This window comes from Dendrobates tinctorius, unplaced genomic scaffold, assembly GCF_039654945.1.
Source record: "Dendrobates tinctorius isolate UK_male_01 unplaced genomic scaffold, ASM3965494v1 ptg000070l, whole genome shotgun sequence".
Taxonomy (NCBI): Eukaryota; Metazoa; Chordata; class Amphibia; order Anura; family Dendrobatidae; genus Dendrobates; species Dendrobates tinctorius.
Genome location: NW_027361738.1, coordinates 70,871,502 through 70,891,513, shown reverse-complemented (window position 1 = coordinate 70,891,513; position 20,012 = coordinate 70,871,502). Strand labels below are relative to the sequence as shown.

Genomic DNA, 20,012 nt, shown 5'->3' with positions numbered 1-20,012 from the left:
TGCATGGAGCCGCCCCAGTCCAGGGCATCAGCAATCAGCAGAAAAAAAAGAAGAGATGTGCTCCAGCGATGAAACAATCCACTGATGTATTAAAAACAGTTTTTATTTGCTTCTTAAAAACATGAAAAAACAATGTGTGTAACACAAGAGGCAGAAATATGACCAACGCGTGTCAGCAATTAAACCTTAATCATGGTGTATCAGGTTTTGCTGCTTTTTTGGTATAAAAAACTTAGGAAGTTGCATTTTGGGGGAGAGGGGACACTAAATTTTATTGACATGGACAAGAGACAAATGTACCTGGTGCAAATGCAGCAAAACACACAGCAAAACCTGTTATTTGCAAGCAGCTCCTTTATTGCCAAGAGATCAGGTTTTGCCTGCAGAAAAAAATGCTGCAAAAACGCAATGTGTGAACATGGTCTAACTGCGGCCCTATATAAAACCCATTACCAACAGACAAACTCGTGTGTGTTATTGTACAGTAGTTCTGGTGTGGTACAATATGTTTTTACGGATAAGTACAAACATTACAGAGTATTGTATATAGAAGAGATGCAAAAATCCAAAATGATATCATTCGGATAATTATTTTTTTTTTATACCTTTTGAAAAGTCCCTGATTCACTTACGCACTATCCTATATATATTCCTTAGGCCGGGGTCATACTTGTGACTCAATACCCAGCACTGCCGCCGGCACTCGGGACTGAAGTGTGCCGCTGCATGTATTTCTATGCAGCTGAGCGCTCCGGTCCGAGTGCCGGGTATTGAGACGTGAGACTCGTGCGAGTTTCTCGCAAGTGTGACTCCGGCCTTATAATGAGTCTGTGAATAATACAGATGAGATGGGGTCCCAAACCATAGGAAAAAATCGTCCACTCTTCCCTCCTTTCCATGACCCTCAGCCTACTTTTCGCCACACATTTGGTGCTAACAGTGAAGTTCCTACACCGGTGCTTGGTACTCCAAAAACTAGGACCCCTTTAACCAAGAACCCATAGCAGCCACGTGCTCTGTGTATACATGTGCATACTAATGATTTCTTTTTACCTCTTAGGACACTTCATATACTTTAGAGCGAACTCTATAAATGGAGAGAGCACTGCCTCGTCACAGCTGAAAAGTAACTTTCTGGTGAAGCCTTCTGCGGAATCTCAGTGCCAGGTAGTAACTATGAGTTATATATAATGCCAAATAAGGTTTTCCCCAACATATTTGTTGAAGTCAAAGAAAAAGTGATCCATCCCTTTAATATCTTTTGATAATTTATATTTTAATTTTTCCTGGCAGCATTACACACATGCTTCACACCTTTTTCTTTTAATTCACACATCCCACAAGTGTGTACTTGTAAGAAGATGGAAGTTTTGCCCACATTTCCCCTTAAAGATATGTACATTGTGGTGATGTATTTAAATGTGTGATATGTTTCCTTACATGTGTTATTAGTGTCAGCGTGGTATTCTGTCTGACAGTAGGGAGAGTTAAGGTTTATAATTGGGACTAGCCCTTAGTGGGAGGGACAAAAGTAAAGGACAGAAACAATTTCATGTCATGAGGTCTGATAGGGCCTAGAAGCGGACCTATGGTCTGATAAGTAAGCAGGGTAGCATGATGTATGTGTCCCTGGAGTGAGTGGAGACCAAGGTAATGGAAAGCGAGATCCACCAAGAGGCAAGAGGAAGTGACAGAAGGTGTGAGTGGGTCTCCGGAGATGGGACCAGGAGCAGAAAACCTAGTAATGCAATACGGTAGAGCTTGAAAATCCTGGAGGTAATGAAACGAATCAGAGCAGGGAACGTGAGATGAAGAAAGTGCCCAGGGTGGTAGTCCCAAGGCGTTGGTCAGCAGAGAAGTTGAGTAAGGCCGGGATCACACTACCGTGTGTGATGCGAGAAACTCGCATGAGTCTCTCCCATCAACACCCGGCACTGATGCTGGCACTCAGGACCAGAGCTGCGGCTACATGTATTTCTATGCAGCTGCAGCTCCGGTCCTGAGTGCCAGCGGTAGCGCCGGGTGTTGATGCGAGAGACTTGTGCCAGATTCTCGCATCACACACGGTAGTGTGATCCCGGCCTAACAGCCATAATGGCAAAATAGCTCCCCTAAGGGGAAAAGGATGTGATTGAAGTACAGGAATCTCACTTACTGACTGTAGTATCGTTGTTGGGGATCTGGGAAGTTCCTGAAGTACCATGCTGGGAGGTGGTGAAGACAGAGGATAATGTAAGGGTACAGAAAATGTGTATGAAGATGTTCCATGTATTAAGAGAAACGTTCATGAAGTTATGCACCCGCTATCTGTTCTATATCATTCCCTCCAAGTTATTGCTCTGTAAAAGTCAGTTCATTGTTAAGTGGTGGTCTCCATCATTGAACTTTTCAACATGTCACCGGCATATCAAGTGGCCTGCAAGGGCGTAGCCCCATAGACAAGGTCCAGACACCCATCATGCTGGGTCACAGAAATCGAGTACCTCACCCATGGCTACCACCCGTGTCACGTTACATACTTTGTGTAGATCTACCAAGGGGCATGAGTGGTGTGAAATTACTAGAATAAAAACAAACTATTTTTTAATTACCCCCAACCGCTGACAGACTAAGGCAAAAGGTTTTTTTTTCAAAATTGGTCTTCTCGTTCTCGATGGGATATTTTAAACAAGAGGAAAGGTGAAGAAGGGCCCGTATATAATCCAATATTAGGCTCACTTGAAGTTGCTTAAATGTGGATTTTTCTTTGATTTATGTGTACCTTTTCATGCAACTTTTAACAGTTTTGTGTATAGGGTGTTTTTTCTGCTTCGGGTTCATTACTTTTTCCAGACAAAAATGCAGCAAGAGTTGACATGTAGATTTTTCACACTGGAAAAAAAAACAAGAAGTGGAAAAAAAGACAAAACAGCACCACTATTGTTATAGGTGAGTTTTCCCTTTAAAATTGACAGGAAGCCTTTTAGAGACATTTTGAAAGCGTTTTTATGTTGATTTCTTAGCGGAATTTCCCAACTTCTCATCAAAAATGGTGTGAACATGTTCAACACTTGGAAAGTGGGACATGCAGTATATTGCAATTATGTCCCTTTCTGCTGAAGCTCTTCCTATCTTCTAATAGAGAATTTTGGGGTCTACAGCCTTCAACAGCCTTCAATGAAAAAAAATACTTAAGGCCTGATCATTATTGCATTTGCTTCTTTTTTTTGTGGTGTTTTTAGTGTTTTTGCGTCTTTTTTATTTGCATCTTATTCAACATTCCATTTTCCATCTTATACAGTGGGAAAAATAAGTAATTGATCCACTGCCGATTTGCAAGTTTTTCCACCTACAAAGAATGGAGAGGTCTGTAATTTTTTTTCGTAGGTACGCTTCAACTGTGAGAGACAGAATCTTTAAAAAAAATCCAGAAATCACATTGTATGATTTTTACATAATTAATTAGCATTTTATAGCATGAAATAAGTATTTGATGCAATAGAAAAACAACTTAATATTTGGTACAGAAACCTTTGTTTGCAATTATGGATGACCCAGCCACAACCCATCTTCAATGATCTTACTGAGGGAAGGAGGTTGTTGGCTAAAAGCTTGTGATACAGGATCCCATCCATCCTCCCTTTAATATGGTGCAGCCTTCCTGTCCCCATTGAAGAAGCACCCCTAAAATATGATGTTTCCCCCACCATGCTTCACAGTTGGAACGGTGTTCTTTGAAAGTCTTCAAACAGGTTGGACAGACATCTGTCTGAGATGGTTTAGTGAATCCTGTGCTGCATTGAGCAGAGGGTTGGACACGATGACCCTTGAGGTCCCTATCCTCCCTAACATTCTGTGATTCTACTCATCCTTCTGCCTCCAAACACGGCGAGTGGAGTTGATACCAAAAAGTTCTATTTTGGTCTCATCTGACCACATGACCTTCTCCCATGCCTCCTCTGGATCATCCAGATGGTCCCTGATGAACTTCATACTAGTCTGGACATGTGTTGGTGTGAGCAGGAGGACCTTGCATGCCCTGAAGGATTTTAATCCTTGACGGTGTAGTGCATTACTAACGGTAATGTTTGAGACTGTGGTCCCATCTCTCTTCCTGTCGTTGACCAGGCCCTCCTGTGTAGTTCTAGGCTGATTCTCAGAATCATCCTTACCACACAAGGTGAGATCTTGCATGGATCCCCAGACCGAGGAAGGTTGACAGTCATCTTGTGTTTCTTTAATTTTCTAATAATTATGCCAACAGTTGTTGACTTCTCACCAAGCTGCTTGCCTATTGTCCTGTAGCCCATTCCAGCCTTGTGCAGGTCTACAATTTTGTCCCTGGTGTCCTTAGACAGCTCTTTGGCCTGAGACCATGGTGGAGAGGTTGGATTGTGATTGATTGAGTGTGTGAACAGGTGTCTTTTATACAGGCAACGAGTTCAAACAATTTATACAGGTAATGAGTGCAGAGTAGGAGGGCTTCTTAAAGAAAAACCTATCATGTATGTGAGAGACAGAATTCTGGATGGTTTTGTTTTATTCATCATTTGCAATTTTTCAAAAAGTCTCAACATTTTTAGAAAATATACTCCAGTCCTCTCACTTGAAGTAATTTTATGTATTCTAGTTATTTGGCGCAATTTTGTCATTTTTTTTAGTATGCCCCATTTTTAATCATGGGGTCCTTATTGGAGCCCTCTTAAGGATGTTATCTCATCTGTTGTTGTATCCCTACAGGCAAAATACATTATTACATGGTGGCAATTTAAGTCAATGATGGAATGCATGATTGGCTTGAAAACATCAGAATAGGAGCCGCTCTTATAAAAACTCCAGGACCTTTCCATCTCCTCTAGTCATGCCCATGTATTTCTTTTATGGGGGTATTTATTTCTTTAAAATGATTTATTGATTTATATTACTTATATATAGTTCTATGTATCATTTGCATATACTTTATATACCGGGCACATGGATACAGACACTTTTGCGTTCACTTAGGATTTTATCAATCACAATGATTACATCGCCTCATAAAAGATCATTTATCGCCACCCAATACCATGCCACCGGGTTGATTTACGAACGTGTCTAAGATGACGTATGACTTTATGAACCATCCCCATAAAATAACATCACCTAAAGAGATCATTATCTCCCCTGAGATGCAGAGAAACACTTGACAAATTTGTGGCTCAGGTTTTCCTAGAATATCTGAGATAATTTATTTTGTCTGGTCTGTTCATCTATTAAACAGTGAAGAAGCCGAGGACCAGCGAGGTTCTTACCTTTAGTTCTTTGCTTCTTCTACTATGTAGATTGTAGAGGTTTGTATGTGATAAAATAAACTTAACCATAAGGGGAACTAGTAAGGTTAGGAAGAGAAGGGCAAAAGATACCAAATGCCATCTACTTCATGATGAAACCTGTTAACACCTTGTAGGACATTATGAGGATTCATTGTAAGGCCGAGGTCAGACTTGCGAGTACAATGTGAGAAACTCACGCGAGTCTCTCGCATCAATACCCGGCACTGCCGTCGGCACTCAGGACCGGAGTGTGTGGCTGCATAGAAATACATGCAGCCGCACACTACGGTTCGAGTGCCGGCGGCAGTGCCGGGTATTGATGCGAGAGACTCGCATCACACTCGCAAGTGTGACCCCGGCCTAAGGGTTCGAACCAGAAGAACAACTCCTTCTTCATCCAAAACCGAATATTGCAGTCTGTTTGGGTACAGTCTTGTTGTGGATAAATATTTTTCAGTTATCCCAGGGATAACCTGAGTTCACGTCACCATCGCACATACGGATGCCTCCCCTGCCCACTCCAGTGTAAAAAAAGACCTTCTCTTGTGGCAGTCCAACACCTCGAACATCTGTTCTCTGCCTCTATGGTCCAATCTTCAGGCTTTTCAGTAAACTCACTCATAGAGCAGGTGCAGATGAGCCTATTTTTTGTTATGTGAAAAAATTGGATCAATTATCAGAGTTTGATCAGAGTGTCAGCCTAGTGTGATCTGATTCTCTCAGATGAAGTGAAGATAGAGAAAAAAATTTCTTCAACTTCTCCATTACGAGTGCAAATCAGAATCTTGGATCAAACTCGATGCAGCGCTTTTTTTTCTTGGACAGTATCTGTCCGAGCAAAAAATCAGACATGTGCATGGCCCCACAGACTAAGGCTGGTTTCACATTTGCGTTTTTTAGCGCTGGAAAAAAATGCATACGTGCGCATGCGATTTTTCCCCTATATTTAACATGGGTGCGCATACCTGCGCACTTGTAAGCGCATGTATGCGATTTTCATGCGCTGCGTTTTTTTGGGGTGTGCGATGGTATTTTCCAGACGCTGCATGTTGCATTTTTTGGCCCTTGAAAAAATCGCATGCGCACGTATGCGCACGTTTTGCGCTAAAAATGGCCATTATAGCCTATGGATGCGCATACGTGCGCACTGGCATGCGCAGGTATGCGCTTTTTTAGCGCAGCGTTTTTTGGGTGGTGTCCACTTTTTATCCTAGTTAGAATCTTCTAAAGTCCAAAAAAAAAAGGCTATATAAAGGAGGTGCCTGCCAAAACTCTGCCACTACTACACTAGACAGATTGAAGAGCAGACATTCAACCAAGAACACATTATATCAGCGAAGAATGTGAGTATATTACATTATATGCCTGTCCTTTTAAATTATGTATGTACTAATGATTTTTATTATTTTTACATGCAGTATGTCTTCAGAATCGGAGTATTCCCCATCGCGGCAGGAATTGGCGCAAGCAGACCGTGAGGTGATTATTTTCGTGCATCTGGTAAGTATATCTGCTGCTTCTCCAAATCTCTTACGTTTTTTTCAACTTTCAGACATCGTCATCATCATCTGCGGACGGGAATAGTGAGGGCGAACAGCAGGAGCAGCGAAGCCAAGTCCCGGTGGTGATACGTAATGTAAGTATCAAATGATTTGTAATGTTTTTTTTTTTTTTTTATCTTCTATTTTTACTCTTTTTTTTTTTTCTTTTTTTGTAACTTTTTAGTCAATTTAAATTTGATTATTCTAATGAATGTGTTTTGTCTAGGTTCCACAACGGGATGAAGACGTCTACCTGGATAATGAGCAGCTCATCAGCCTGGTCCAGGAGCGTTCGCCGTTGTGGGACAGCCGTGACCGGCTGTACAAGGACAATGTGGTGACACGGCGGCTATGGAATGAGGTGGCCGCAGCGTTGATGGATGGCTGGGACAGCGCCACAGCATCCGCCAAAAAGGCGTTTAGTGAGTATTTCCCTGCTCTGTATTGTGCCGCAGTGACTGTTGTCCTTGACGGCACTGTTGGGTTTCGTGCTAGGCGTATTCTAGCAGGAAACCCAACAGTGTCATCGTGGTCTACAGTGACTGCTTTGAGTATTGTATTGCTACATTGTGCCGCAGTGACTGTTGTCCTTGACGGCACTGTTGGGTTTCGTGCTAGGCGTATTCTAGCAGGAAACCCAACAGTGTCATCGGGGTCTACAGTGACTGCTTTGAGTATTGTATTGCTACATTGTGCCGCAGTGACTGTTGTCCTTGACGGCACTGTTGGGTTTCGTGCTAGGCGTATTCTAGCAGGAAACCCAACAGTGTCATCGTGGTCTACAGTGACTGCTTTGAGTATTGTATTGCTACATTGTGCCGCAGTGACTGTTGTCCTTGACGGCACTGTTGGGTTTCGTGCTAGGCGTATTCTAGCAGGAAACCCAACAGTGTCATCGGGGTCTACAGTGACTGCTTTGAGTATTGTATTGCTACATTGTGCCGCAGTGACTGTTGTCCTTGACGGCACTGTTGGGTTTCGTGCTAGGCGTATTCTAGCAGGAAACCCAACAGTGTCATCGTGGTCTACAGTGACTGCTTTGAGTATTGTATTGCTACATTGTGCCGCAGTGACTGTTGTCCTTGACGGCACTGTTGGGTTTCGTGCTAGGCGTATTCTAGCAGGAAACCCAACAGTGTCATCGTGGTCTACAGTGACTGCTTTGAGTATTGTATTGCTACATTGTGCCGCAGTGACTGTTGTCCTTGACGGCACTGTTGGGTTTCGTGCTAGGCGTATTCTAGCAGGAAACCCAACAGTGTCATCGTGGTCTACAGTGACTGCTTTGAGTATTGTATTGCTACATTGTGCCGCAGTGACTGTTGTCCTTGACGGCACTGTTGGGTTTCGTGCTAGGTGTATTCTAGCAGGAAACCCAACAGTGTCATCGGGGTGTACAGTGACTGCTTTGATTATTGTATTGCTAAATTGTGAAGCAGTGACTGTTGTACTTGACGGCACTGTTTTTTTTTATCAACAGTGGACAAAGTCCGAACACGTTGGCGTTCGATCAAGGACCGCTTCAACAGTGATGTTCGTGCTGAGGGCCAGGTTCGCAGTGGATCTGCGTCAAGGACCAGAACTAGATACCGTCACTATCACGCGTTGCAGTTCCTAAGACCGGTCCTTGCCACAAGATCGTAAGTATTATACATTTTGGGTTTTTATTTTTATTAATCTGTGTTTTTCTAATCCACAGCTGATGCTTCTTGTAAAGGCATGGTAGTAATGATTTTCCTTTCTTCCACAGCACCTGGAGCAGCACCCTGCAACCTGGCCCTGGAGCGGTCCTTCGTCGGACGTCCTCTGACCCGTCCCAGCCATCCGACAGCCAGGAAGCACCTTGCAGGTCCCACACACACACAGCTGGTGACCAGGAAGCTGGGCCATCAGGTGTTCCCCTGTCCCAGGTCTCTGCCACTGGTTATGCGGGCACTACCCGCCAGCGGCAGAGGGCCTTGGACAGGAATGTCTTGCCCGAGTTTATGCATTTGAGCGAGACATTTAATTCCAGCCTCAAGTCACTGTCCGACAGAGTTGAAAGCGGTTTTGCACTGATGGAACGTGGTTTTAACCACTTTGAACACCGCTTCAATTCTGTAGAACAGCGCCTTGACCGTCTGGAGGCCGACCTCAACAGACCAGCACACCATTTTTTTAGTAAGATTGAAAAGGGCATGGCGGAACACCTTAGTCCTGATCAACAGCTGAATGTGCTGCAGGCCTGCAACAATGCTTTCTTGCAGGCTATGCAGCATAATCGGTACGGTCAGCAGTCAGTGGTGTCCTTTCCACCTGTGCCACCATTGACTCGCTTCACCTCACTACCGACTTGTGCTGCATACCACTGCACGGACACCTCTCTTCAAAGGCTGGACACCCACCGTTACACCACCACAAGTCTGAGTGCAGCTGGTCACTTCACCGACACCACCATGGCAAGCGCTGCTCCTGTCTGGAGCACCACCGCCAATCCCATGCATGCGTGGAGCTCAGCCACCACTAGGCAAACATGGAACAGCCCTGCCGCTACAACAACATGTAGTAGCCCTGCCACCACCACTCTGCAAACCTGGGCCATCACTGCCGCCACCAGTCCTCCTGCAAGGACGAGCACTGAACAAGAAGAGCAGCATCAGCCACCTCAGCAGCAGCAGCCAACTCAGCAGACGCCACCTCAGCAGCAGCAGCCACCTCAGCAGCAGCCGCCACCTCAGCAGCAGCAGCAACCACCTCAGCAGCAGCCGCCACCTCAGCAGCAGCAGCAACCACCTCAGCAGCAGCAACCACCTCAGCAGCAGCTGCCACCTCAGCAGCAGCCGCCACCTCAGCAGCAGCCGCCACCTCAGCAGCAGCCGCAACCTCTGCAGCAGCAGCCGCCACCTCAGCAGCAGCAGCCATACCAGCAGACGGGGGACCTACATTCCATATTTGCCCCTACTTCAAGGCGAAATCAATCAAGGCGGGCATTGGGCCAAAGTTGGTCCAGGCACACAAGCCTACGGCGACATGCCATTACAACTAATGTAACTGAACAGATTTCCTCTCCTACAAGTGTTCCAAGTTTAATTCCCTTAACTGGACTACCTTCCCCCACAAGTTTTGTTGCCCCTTCCCCTCAAACATCGTCTTCAACTGCAAGTGTTGCATATTCCCTGCACACCCCCAAATTGAAACCATCTGCCCCCAAACGCCGTAAAAAATAATTTTTAAATTTTTTTTTTGTGATAAAAAATAAATTTACATTTGTGGTTCACCATTAATAAGTTTCATTAATGTTGTTTGCGCCGCTCACACACACTGATGGGTAAATACATGTTAAAAACCAACCCAAGGGCTAGTATAGTCATATGTGAAATAACATGGACTAGTATAGTCATTCAAAGGCCTAGTGTAATAACTCTAGTTTTACAAAATAGAATCTGGTTTCATGAAAAACAAACTGTTGAAACTTGTCTAAAAAATAAGTTTCTTTCTAGTTTCACCAGTTTGTTTTTGGTGAAACAAGATGCTAGTTGTTAAAAATCGAGTTATTACAGTAGGCCTTGGTATGACTATACTAGGCCGTGGTATTTCACATATACTACTAGCCCCAAGGCCTAGTATACTCATATTTGAAATACCACGGCCTAGTATAGTCATTCCAAGGCCTAGTGTAATAACTCTAGTTTTACCAAATAGAATCTGGTTTCATGAAAAACAAACTGTTGAAACTTGTCTAAAAAATAAGTTTCTTTCTAGTTTCACCAGTTTGTTTTTGTTGAAACAAGATGCTAGTTGTTAAAAATCGAGTTATTACAGTAGGCCTTGGTATGACTATACTAGGCCGTGGTATTTCACATATACTACTAGCCCCAAGGCCTAGTATACTCATATTTGAAATACCACGGCCTAGTATAGTCATTCCAAGGCCTAGTGTAATAACTCTAGTTTTACCAAATAGAATCTGGTTTCATGAAAAACAAACTGTTGAAACTTGTCTAAAAAATAAGTTTCTTTCTAGTTTCACCAGTTTGTTTTTGTTGAAACAAGATGCTAGTTGTTAAAAATCGAGTTATTACAGTAGGCCTTGGTATGACTATACTAGGCCGTGGTATTTCACATATACTACTAGCCCCAAGGCCTAGTATACTCATATTTGAAATACCACGGCCTAGTATAGTCATTCCAAGGCCTAGTGTAATAACTCTAGTTTTACCAAATAGAATCTGGTTTCATGAAAAACAAACTGTTGAAACTTGTCTAAAAAATAAGTTTCTTTCTAGTTTCACCAGTTTGTTTTTGTTGAAACAAGATGCTAGTTGTTAAAAATCGAGTTATTACAGTAGGCCTTGGTATGACTATACTAGGCCGTGGTATTTCACATATACTACTAGCCCCAAGGCCTAGTATACTCATATTTGAAATACCATGGCCTAGTATAGTCATTCCAAGGCCTAGTGTAATAACTCTAGTTTTACCAAATAGAATCTGGTTTCATGAAAAACAAACTGTTGAAACTTGTCTAAAAAATAAGTTTCTTTCTAGTTTCACCAGTTTGTTTTTGTTGAAACAAGATGCTAGTTGTTAAAAATAGAGTTATAACAGTAGGCCTTGGTATGACTATACTAGGCCGTGGTATTTCACATATTACTATACTACTAGCCCCAAGGCCTAGTATACTCATATTTGAAATACCACGGCCTAGTATAGTCAATTCAAAGGCCTAGTGTAATAACTTTTAATGGAGCACATTACATTCATCCACTCAATGCTGACTTGTATTCCCCATGGACTTTCATTGGGGTTGGGTTTTGAGTGTTGTGTTTTGAGAAAATCACATACTTTGTTTTAAACTATTTGCACAATTTTATCTTGAAAAAAAATGGTTTCCTGATTCATGGCCTGCAGCTTTGCTCATTCCAATATATTTCACGCAGACTAGCAATGCTGCATTTTAACTCGTATGTGTATTTACCTGCCCAGGTGTGTGAACATAACAAAATTCAGTTATACATGGGAAGTTTTTTAATTAATCGGAGTTTAAAAAATATAGTGCACTCAGTAATGGTATCAAATAAGGATTTTTATTACCATAAACAACAACATTACACCATTTCATCTTGCCAGTGCACCCGTCCTACATCAGAAATAAAGTAGGCCGCAAATTTGTCCCTCATTTGGCCAACTTCAACGGATGACCTGAGAGTGTGCTGAGTGAATTCAGGCAATGGGTTAGGAGCATCATCGTCCAGTTCAAAGGTCGGGTGCTCTTTAGCCATCACAAAGTTATGTAGAACCACACAGGCCTTCACCACCTCATCGACTGTTTCAAGTTTAAGATTAATGGCCGTGCCCAGAATTCGCCATCTGGAAACAAGAATCCCAAAAGCACACTCGACAGTTCTTCTGGCCCTGGTCAGCCTGTAATTAAAAATTTTTTTGGTGTGGTCCAAGTCCCGGCTGGAGTAGGGTTTCAGTAAGTTTCCGCACATTTGAAAAGCCTCATCGCCAACCATTACAAAGGGCAGTGGCGGAGCTTCGGTGTGAGGAAGAGGCCGTGGCATAGGGAAATTAAATTGGTTGCCATACAACCTCCGGCCCATGTCTGAGTTTTTAAAAGCCTGCGAGTCATTACCACGGCCAAATGCTCCAATGTCCACTGCTACAAACATACATCCGGCATCCGCAATTGCAATGAGTACTATTGAAAAGTACTTTTTGTAATTATAGTACTCAGATCCCGTTCTTTGGGGTTTGATGATCCGTATGTGTTTCCCATCAACAGCTCCCAAACAGTTGGGAAAATTGCATACTGTCCAGAATTTGTCAGCAATTTCCATCCACTTTTCAGCGGTGGGCAGGGGCATAAATTCTGGGCAAAGAACATTCCAGAGAGCCCGGCAGGTGTCAGCAACAATTCCAGACAAGGTAGAGATTCCAATACGGTACTGGAAGTGTAGTGAGGATAGGGTTTCTCCAGTCGCCAGGAATCTGTGAACAGACAAAGAAGTAAAATTAATATTTATGTATATTATTTTTAAAAACTATAAAAAAAATATTAGTACATTCACGAAAACTAATTACCCAAGGTTTTGAATACTAAATTTACAAAAAAAAACATCAGACCACACCCCTTTGTTTTTAAAACATACCGTAATGTCACCAGTAGCCGTTCCTCAGGAGGAATCGCACGACGGAGCTGTGTGTCCTGTCTCCGGATGGATTGTTGGACACGAGCAAGCAAATCCATGAAACTTTCGTGGGACATCCGGATATAATCTGTAAATTTCTCCGGGTTTGACTGGAGCTCGCTGTAGAGGGTATGGTATGCCCCACGGCTCTCCCGGAGTTCAACAATCGGATGTATCCACATACGCCGCCGTCTTCGCTGCCTCTCTCTCTTCCTTTGTTCATGGCAAGCAACTGCATACGCCTGAGCCATCGCGATGTCCAAATCCAAGTTGAAGTGAAAACTCTTCCAGCGCAGATCCATGGTCACGAGAAGAATCAAGCAAATGTGAAGAATACTGTAGACAGGGTGTATATATATTAACATACCACACCCACAATGAAGTCCCATTGGTCTTGTGTGTTGTTGAATGGTTGTTTTTTCTTTTTTGTGGGGTTTTTCCAAAATCTGTAAAAAAACGCAAACGCACAAAAAACGCATACAAACGCGCAAAAACGCTGCGTTTTTTTCCTGCATGCGCATTAAAATGCTGGAAAAAAACGCAGCGTTTGTATGCATTTGTATGCGTTTTTTTAATGCGTTTTTTTGCGGGAAAAACGCGCTGCAAAAAAAAGCAAGTGTGAAACTAGCCTCACATTAGTCCTAGTGTGATCTGAAGTTTTGTCGGATCGCACCTGGACCAAAAATATGCTCTTCTGCACCTGCCCTCTGGCCTCATTCAGGCGTCCATTTTTTTCTCACGTACAAGTAAAATGGACCAATTATTTTGCTCAGAATTTGACCATTCTTTGATCAGAGCGTGGTCTGAGGGTCATCAGTTTTTCTCATACGTGGGGCAAAAATAAAAACGTTTCTCCACCATCTCCTTTCTGACAGTCCGTGAAAATAGGACCTCACTTGGATGTCATTCCAATTCTATCCATTTTTTTCACTTGCCAATTTTGATACGACCCTCGGATCAAAATAAGACATACAGTTGTGGCCAAAAGTATTGACACCCCTGCAATTCTGTCAGATAATAGAACCTCGACTAACATCCAAACAAGTTCAAGCTGCCCTGCAGTCCGAGGGAACAACAGTGTCAACCCGCACTATCTGTCGGCATCTGAATGAAAAGGGACTGTATGGTAGGAGACCCAGGAAGACCCCACTTCTTATCCCGAGACATAAAAAAGCCAGGCTGGAGTTTGCCAAAACTTACCTGATAAAGCCTAAAACGTTTTGGAAGAATGTTCTCTGGTCAGATGAGACAAAAGTAGAGCTTTTTGGGCAAAGGCATCAACATAGAGTTTACAGGAGAAAAAAGAGGCATTCAAAGAAAAGAACACGGTCCCTACAGTCAAACATGTCGGAGGTTCCCTGATGTTTTGGGGTTGCTTTGCTGCCTCTGGCACTGGACTGCTTGACCGTGTGCATGGCATTATGAAGTCTGAAGACTACCAACAAATTTTGCAGCATAATGTAGGGCCCAGTGTGAGAAAGCTGGGTCTCCCTCAGAGGTCATGGGTCTTCCAGCAGGACAATGACCCAAAACACACTTCAAAAAGCACTAGAAAATGATTTGAGAGAAAGCACTGGAGACTTCTAAGGTGGCCAGCAATGAGTCCAGACCTGAATCCCATAGAACACCTGTGGAGAGATCTAAAAATGGCAGTTTGGAGAAGGCACCGTTCAAATATCAGGGACCTGGAGCAGTTTGCCAAAGAAGAATGGTCTAAAATTCCAGCAGAGCATTGTAAGAAACTCATTGATGGTTACCGGAAGCGGTTGGTCGCAGTTATTTTGGCTAAAGGTTGTGCAACCAAGTATTAGGCTGAGGGTGCCAATACTTTTGTCTGGCCCATTTTTGGAGTTTTGTGTGAAATGATCAATGTTTTGCTTTTTGCTTCATTCTCTTTTGTGTTTTTTCATTTAAGACAAATTAAATGAAGATAATAATACCAAAGAATTTGTGTTTGCAATCATTTTCAGGAAGAAACTGAGTATTATCTGACAGAATTGCAGGGGTGTCAATACTTTTGGCCACAACTGTATGGCTGTGATTTTCCACGGATCACTCTGAGAGAAAACAGGCACATAGGGTGGCATGGCCTAGGCGCAGGTGATGTAAGTCGCACTGCGTGCGTGCTCCTGAGGTAACCCTCTACAGCTACAGACTACACAATTATATTTCTAAATTTTTGCTCTCATTCATACTTACTTTTATTCAGCAAGTTGTTTGGCATGTTTTAAGATGTTTCCTGTCAAAATCGGATATACCTAGGACATTTTATCCTGTGGTGACGTCTGCGGCCTGCTAAAATGGCGTCGGTTGATGCCGTGTCACTGTGAGAGATCCTGTCTGAGGTAAAAAAGACTCAAAGACTGCCTCTTTTTTCTTTATAAATATCTTATTTTTCACCTTTCATCACATTGGTGTGGATTTTTATTCATTTTCCCACATTTTTTTTGACTTTTGGAGCTTTTATCAATTTTCAGTGACATTTTCGTTATTTTGATATTGCGCCAATTTATTGGAAGATTTCCTCTTGGATCCTCTCTGGATGTACCCCTGTTCAACCAGGCGGTTTTAGCCCCCTTTTGACTTTGTTATACCCTGGCACAGCGGGGGTGAAGATCCTGTCAGAAATTTCTCTGGGCGCCATCTTCTGCCTTCCAGTGACGTCACCGGTAATCGGTGGGTATCATAAAACATATAAAAACACCTTCTGGGACCTTCTGTGTGTGTGCCCCTACCCACCTGGGGGGTTTTCACCCCCTTTTAATTTTGTTTAGCCTGAGTACATCGCAGGTGAAGACTTGGACTGAGACTGCTGCAGGCGCCATCTCCCTCCCTCTCAGTGACGTCACCGCTAAAAGCGTTTTTTTTCCTGCGATCAAATTTGAACTAGACTGGTTTTAACTCTTATTTTGGGGCTGCCCCTTGTGGACCGGGGGGTCGGGGATCTCTTTTGGTTTGTGTTTTCATTGGACACACTGCTGTGGAAGTTCCCCCCACAGACCGCTGGGCTTTGCTGCGCTGCGGATCCTCCTCCTCTGCCAGTGACGTCACCGCTATTCGGGTGGCATCACAAAATACATTGGAACCCCCCTGTGACCTTCTATCGGTCTGCCCCTGTCTAACGGGGGGTTTGTGCCCCCTTTTAACTTTATTTTGCCTGGGCACATCGCAGGTGAAGTTTTGGATTGGGACTGCTGCAGGTGCCACCTCCCTCCCTCCCAGTGACGACGTCACCGCTATATGCGTTTTTTTCTGGGCTCAAAATTGAATATAACTTTATCTATCCCCATTTATGGGGTTGCCCCTGATGGACCGGGGGGCTTTGGATCTTTTTTGAATTTGTTTTACCAGGGCACATTGCCTGAGAAGTTCCTTTGTCAGCTCGCCCTGTTCCTCTATACTCCGGCTGCTCCTCCTCCTGTGACATCATCGCTGGACCAGGGCCTTCTTCTGAATGAAGTGGAGATCCCCAGCTGCATTGTCCTGACATGTCTGGCTGTGACAGGCACGGATCGCTGTATACTCCTGCTCCACAGGCTTCCTCACCTCTGCCTGTGACATCGCCGTTGATTGCAGCCTGTCTGGAAGCTGTGGGGGACTGCAGTCGCCGCCTATGGTAGCGTCCATTTTATTTGTGGGTCTAGTGTCGCAGCTGCTGGGGGCGGCCATTTTCTTGGTGGGTTTGAACTCAATATTTGATGTTGCTTTATTTGCTGTTCTTGCATTGAAAAGTGTATACACATACTTCATCATACTGATTGGTATAGGGGATTGTTGCTCATTTAATATATAAATAACAAATATACTATATAATTAATATTATTTAAAACTAAATAATAAGTTTATAAAGTGGAATTATAATATTTAATATATAAATTGGAGGGAGAGGGGAGAGAGGAAACAGAAGAAACAATAATATTAGAAATAATAAATAAAACATAATAAAATACAAAAAACAAAAAAATAAATAAAGCAATAAATAAATAAAAATTTTTAGCAAAAATTGACGTTGGGTAGCAGTGGTCCCTAGCCGGTCACCTCAAAATAACACAGCCCTATACACTTCTGTGACATTATCTCCGGGTTAATTTATTTAATATAAAGTTACTATTCTACTCTTTCTCAGTTCTTGGTTATATCACTTGGCAAAATGAGTCATTTCAACTCAAAATTACCTATGGCTAAAACTACAGGTGTCTCTAGAGGACAAAAGCAAAATAAAGAACCCAGGTCTCCTCGTGGTTCTTCCAGGGACACGGTTAACCTATTGAGTCCGCTTAAGTCCCATTCTCCCATAGACAGAGACTGTTCGCAGCTTTCTACCGACAATGTGTCTCTCTCATTGTCCACACATGGTGCTTGTTTGACAACGTTAAGTGGAGAACTTCCTTCCTCAAATTCTCATACTGAGAAAATGGATCTTTCTTCCTCTTCAATGAGGAAGGGTCCCTCGGGTGGGGGGAGCACGCGGTCTTCCAGTGCCAATTCCTCGGGGGAGGATTGGATTGTAGTTCTTCTTCCCCCAACCCTACTCCAAAAAAATCCAGGCTGAAACCTGAGGAGTTGTCCGGGGCCTTCCCTGGTGCTACAACCCTTGAGGCATATATGAACACATTAGTTTAAAAACTTAGTGCCAGGATGTGTATCGACATGGCTAACCAAACAAAGCTTGTTCAAGACACTCTTGAACACTTTACTACTCGGTTGGACAACCATGAGTCAGGATGGGGGGAATTGGAAAAATCACAAACGGTATCTCTAAAACACCATTCGGAGTCCAAGTCTGAGATACACCAGTTGCGACTTAAATTGGCGGATCTGGAGGACCGCTCCCGCCGCAACAATATTAAAATCAGGGGTGTTGTGAGTTCATTTTCCCCTCCGTCACTGAGGCCTGGTGAACTCCCTGTTCTAGTGAAGGAAGGTAGTGAGCCTGATTATCAGGCACCTGGGACTAATGAAGACGATTGGCTGAGTGGAGTCACTGACTGGATTTAAGGCAGCCTACGCCCTTTCTGCCCTGCGGGGGATTTCTCTGTGGACTCTTGGACACCAGTCTGATTCCTGCTCTCCTAAAGCTAATTTTTCTGTTTTGCCTTTTTGCATTTAAGATTTGTTTTTGTTTTTCTTGCTTTTTGGATTCTGCCACTCCCTGCTGGAGTGTGCAGTGTTCCGTTAGCTCTGTCTTCTGAAAGTACCTGAGTGTTGATTTAGTTTTTGAAGCTTAGTTGCTTCAGAGCCATTTTTATATCAGCTTGTTGGCTTTTGTCTCTGATAGGGTTTTGGCAGATTGCAGACAGCAGCTTTCCTATCCGTTCCTATCTAGGTAGTTTTTGGGCCCCGTCTTTGCTCAGCCTGTCTTTCTGTCTGTGTAAGTGTTTTCATCTTGCTTCAACGTCATTATATGTGGGGGGCTGCCTATTGCTTTGGGGTCTGCTCTGGGGCAGTTAGATTTCCCCTTTCCTTCTTTAGGCCTATGTATCTCTCCGGCTGTGATCGAGGGGTCTAGGTCATCGTAGGAACCCCCCATGGCTACTGCTAGTTGTGTTGATAGGTTCAGGGGTCTGCAATCTGATAGTTGCCAACTTCTCTGGTTTTCTGGACTTAGCTAGCATTTCTGTTTTTGCCTCCTACGGTGACTCAATCATAACAGAATCACCCGCCCAAACCGCAGATCCTGGGGTACTCAATAGCAGGAAAGAATTGTGTTTAAAAAAAAAAAAAAAAAGTGTGTATATTCTTTCCTCTATATCTCTGAGGCCGTAGGGGGAATTTTTTTTTTCTCTCAATGGAGATAAAGCAAGTGTCTGATCATGTGGAGCAGCTCGCTGCTGAAGTGCGAGGAATTTCCACCTATCTTGCTCGTTCACATGCTGTTGAACCAAAGATCCCCACACCTGATGGATTTTTTGGGGATCGATCTAAATTTTTGAGTTTCAAAAATAATTGTAAATTATTTTTTGCTTTGAAGCCTAACTCGTCAGGGAGCCCCGCGCAGCAGGTTAAAATTGTCATCTCTTTGCTGCGCGGCGATCCCCAGGATTGGGCGTTTTCTTTGAAACCAGATGACCCTATTCTGACTAATGTGAACGCATTTTTTCAAGCCTTGGGGTTGCTGTACGACGAACCTAATGCTATTGATCAGGCTGAAAAGACCCTGTTAGCATTGAACCAGTGTCGAGAATCTGCAGAGTTGTACTGTCAAAAGTTCCGAAAGTGGGTGGTCCTTACTAGCTGGAATGATAGTGCCTTGGCTGCTCTCTTTCGGAAGGGTTTGTCAGAAGCCGTAAAAGATACTATGGTGGGATTTCCTGTTCCCTCTGGTCTGGACGATTCTATGTCTTTAGCCATTCAGGTTGATCGGCGTTTACGTGAACGCAGGATTACACGAGAGGTGTTGCCACCGGTTGAACAGACGTCTGAACCTATGCAATGTGATAGAGTTTTGTCTAAGGCGCAACGTCAGGAATTCAGAAGGCGCAATAAGCTGTGTTTTTTCTGTGGAGATGCCTCACATATTATTTCTGTTTGTCCTAAACGTGAGAAACGCTTTGCACACACGTTTCCTGTTGGTGGGGTTCAGCCTAAGTTTCTTTTGGCGATTACTCTGATCTGTTCCCTGTCCACATTTTCCGCCAAGGCTTTTGTGGATTCGGGAGCAGCGCTAAACCTAATGGACTTGGATTTTGCTAAACGTTGTGGATTTCCGTTGACACCTCTGCAGACGCCTATCCCTTTGAGGGGGATTGATGCTACCCCTCTGGCTAAAAATAAACCTCAGTTTTGGACCCAGTTGGTCATGCGGGTCGCCCCAGACCACCAAGAAAATTGCAGAATTTTGGTGTTGCATGGTCTGCATGATGCCGTTGTTCTGGGGTTTCCCTGGTTGCAGATTCATAATCCAGTTTTGGATTGGAAGTCTGTGTCTGTGGTGAGTTGGGGTTGCCGCTGTACCTTTAGTGAGGCTCCGGTTTTTTCCACCTCTCCTCAGTCGCATGAGGTTCCTG

The 20,012-nt window shown here is 43.6% G+C and overlaps 1 protein-coding gene across 2 annotated transcripts in view; it reads left to right on the top strand.

The window, feature by feature from the left end:
• MALRD1 (MAM and LDL receptor class A domain containing 1) overlaps window positions 1-20,012 on the top strand; it is a 586,417-nt gene that overhangs the window by 133,847 nt on the left and 432,558 nt on the right. For both annotated transcript variants that reach the window (XR_012233447.1, XM_073581848.1), the window contains exon 11: window positions 1,061-1,167. Coding sequence is in view for 1 of the 2 variants with exons in the window: in XM_073581848.1 (XP_073437949.1) it covers window positions 1,061-1,167 (107 nt within the window). In the remaining variant the exon portion in view is untranslated. The remainder of the gene's footprint in view (window positions 1-1,060; window positions 1,168-20,012) is intronic.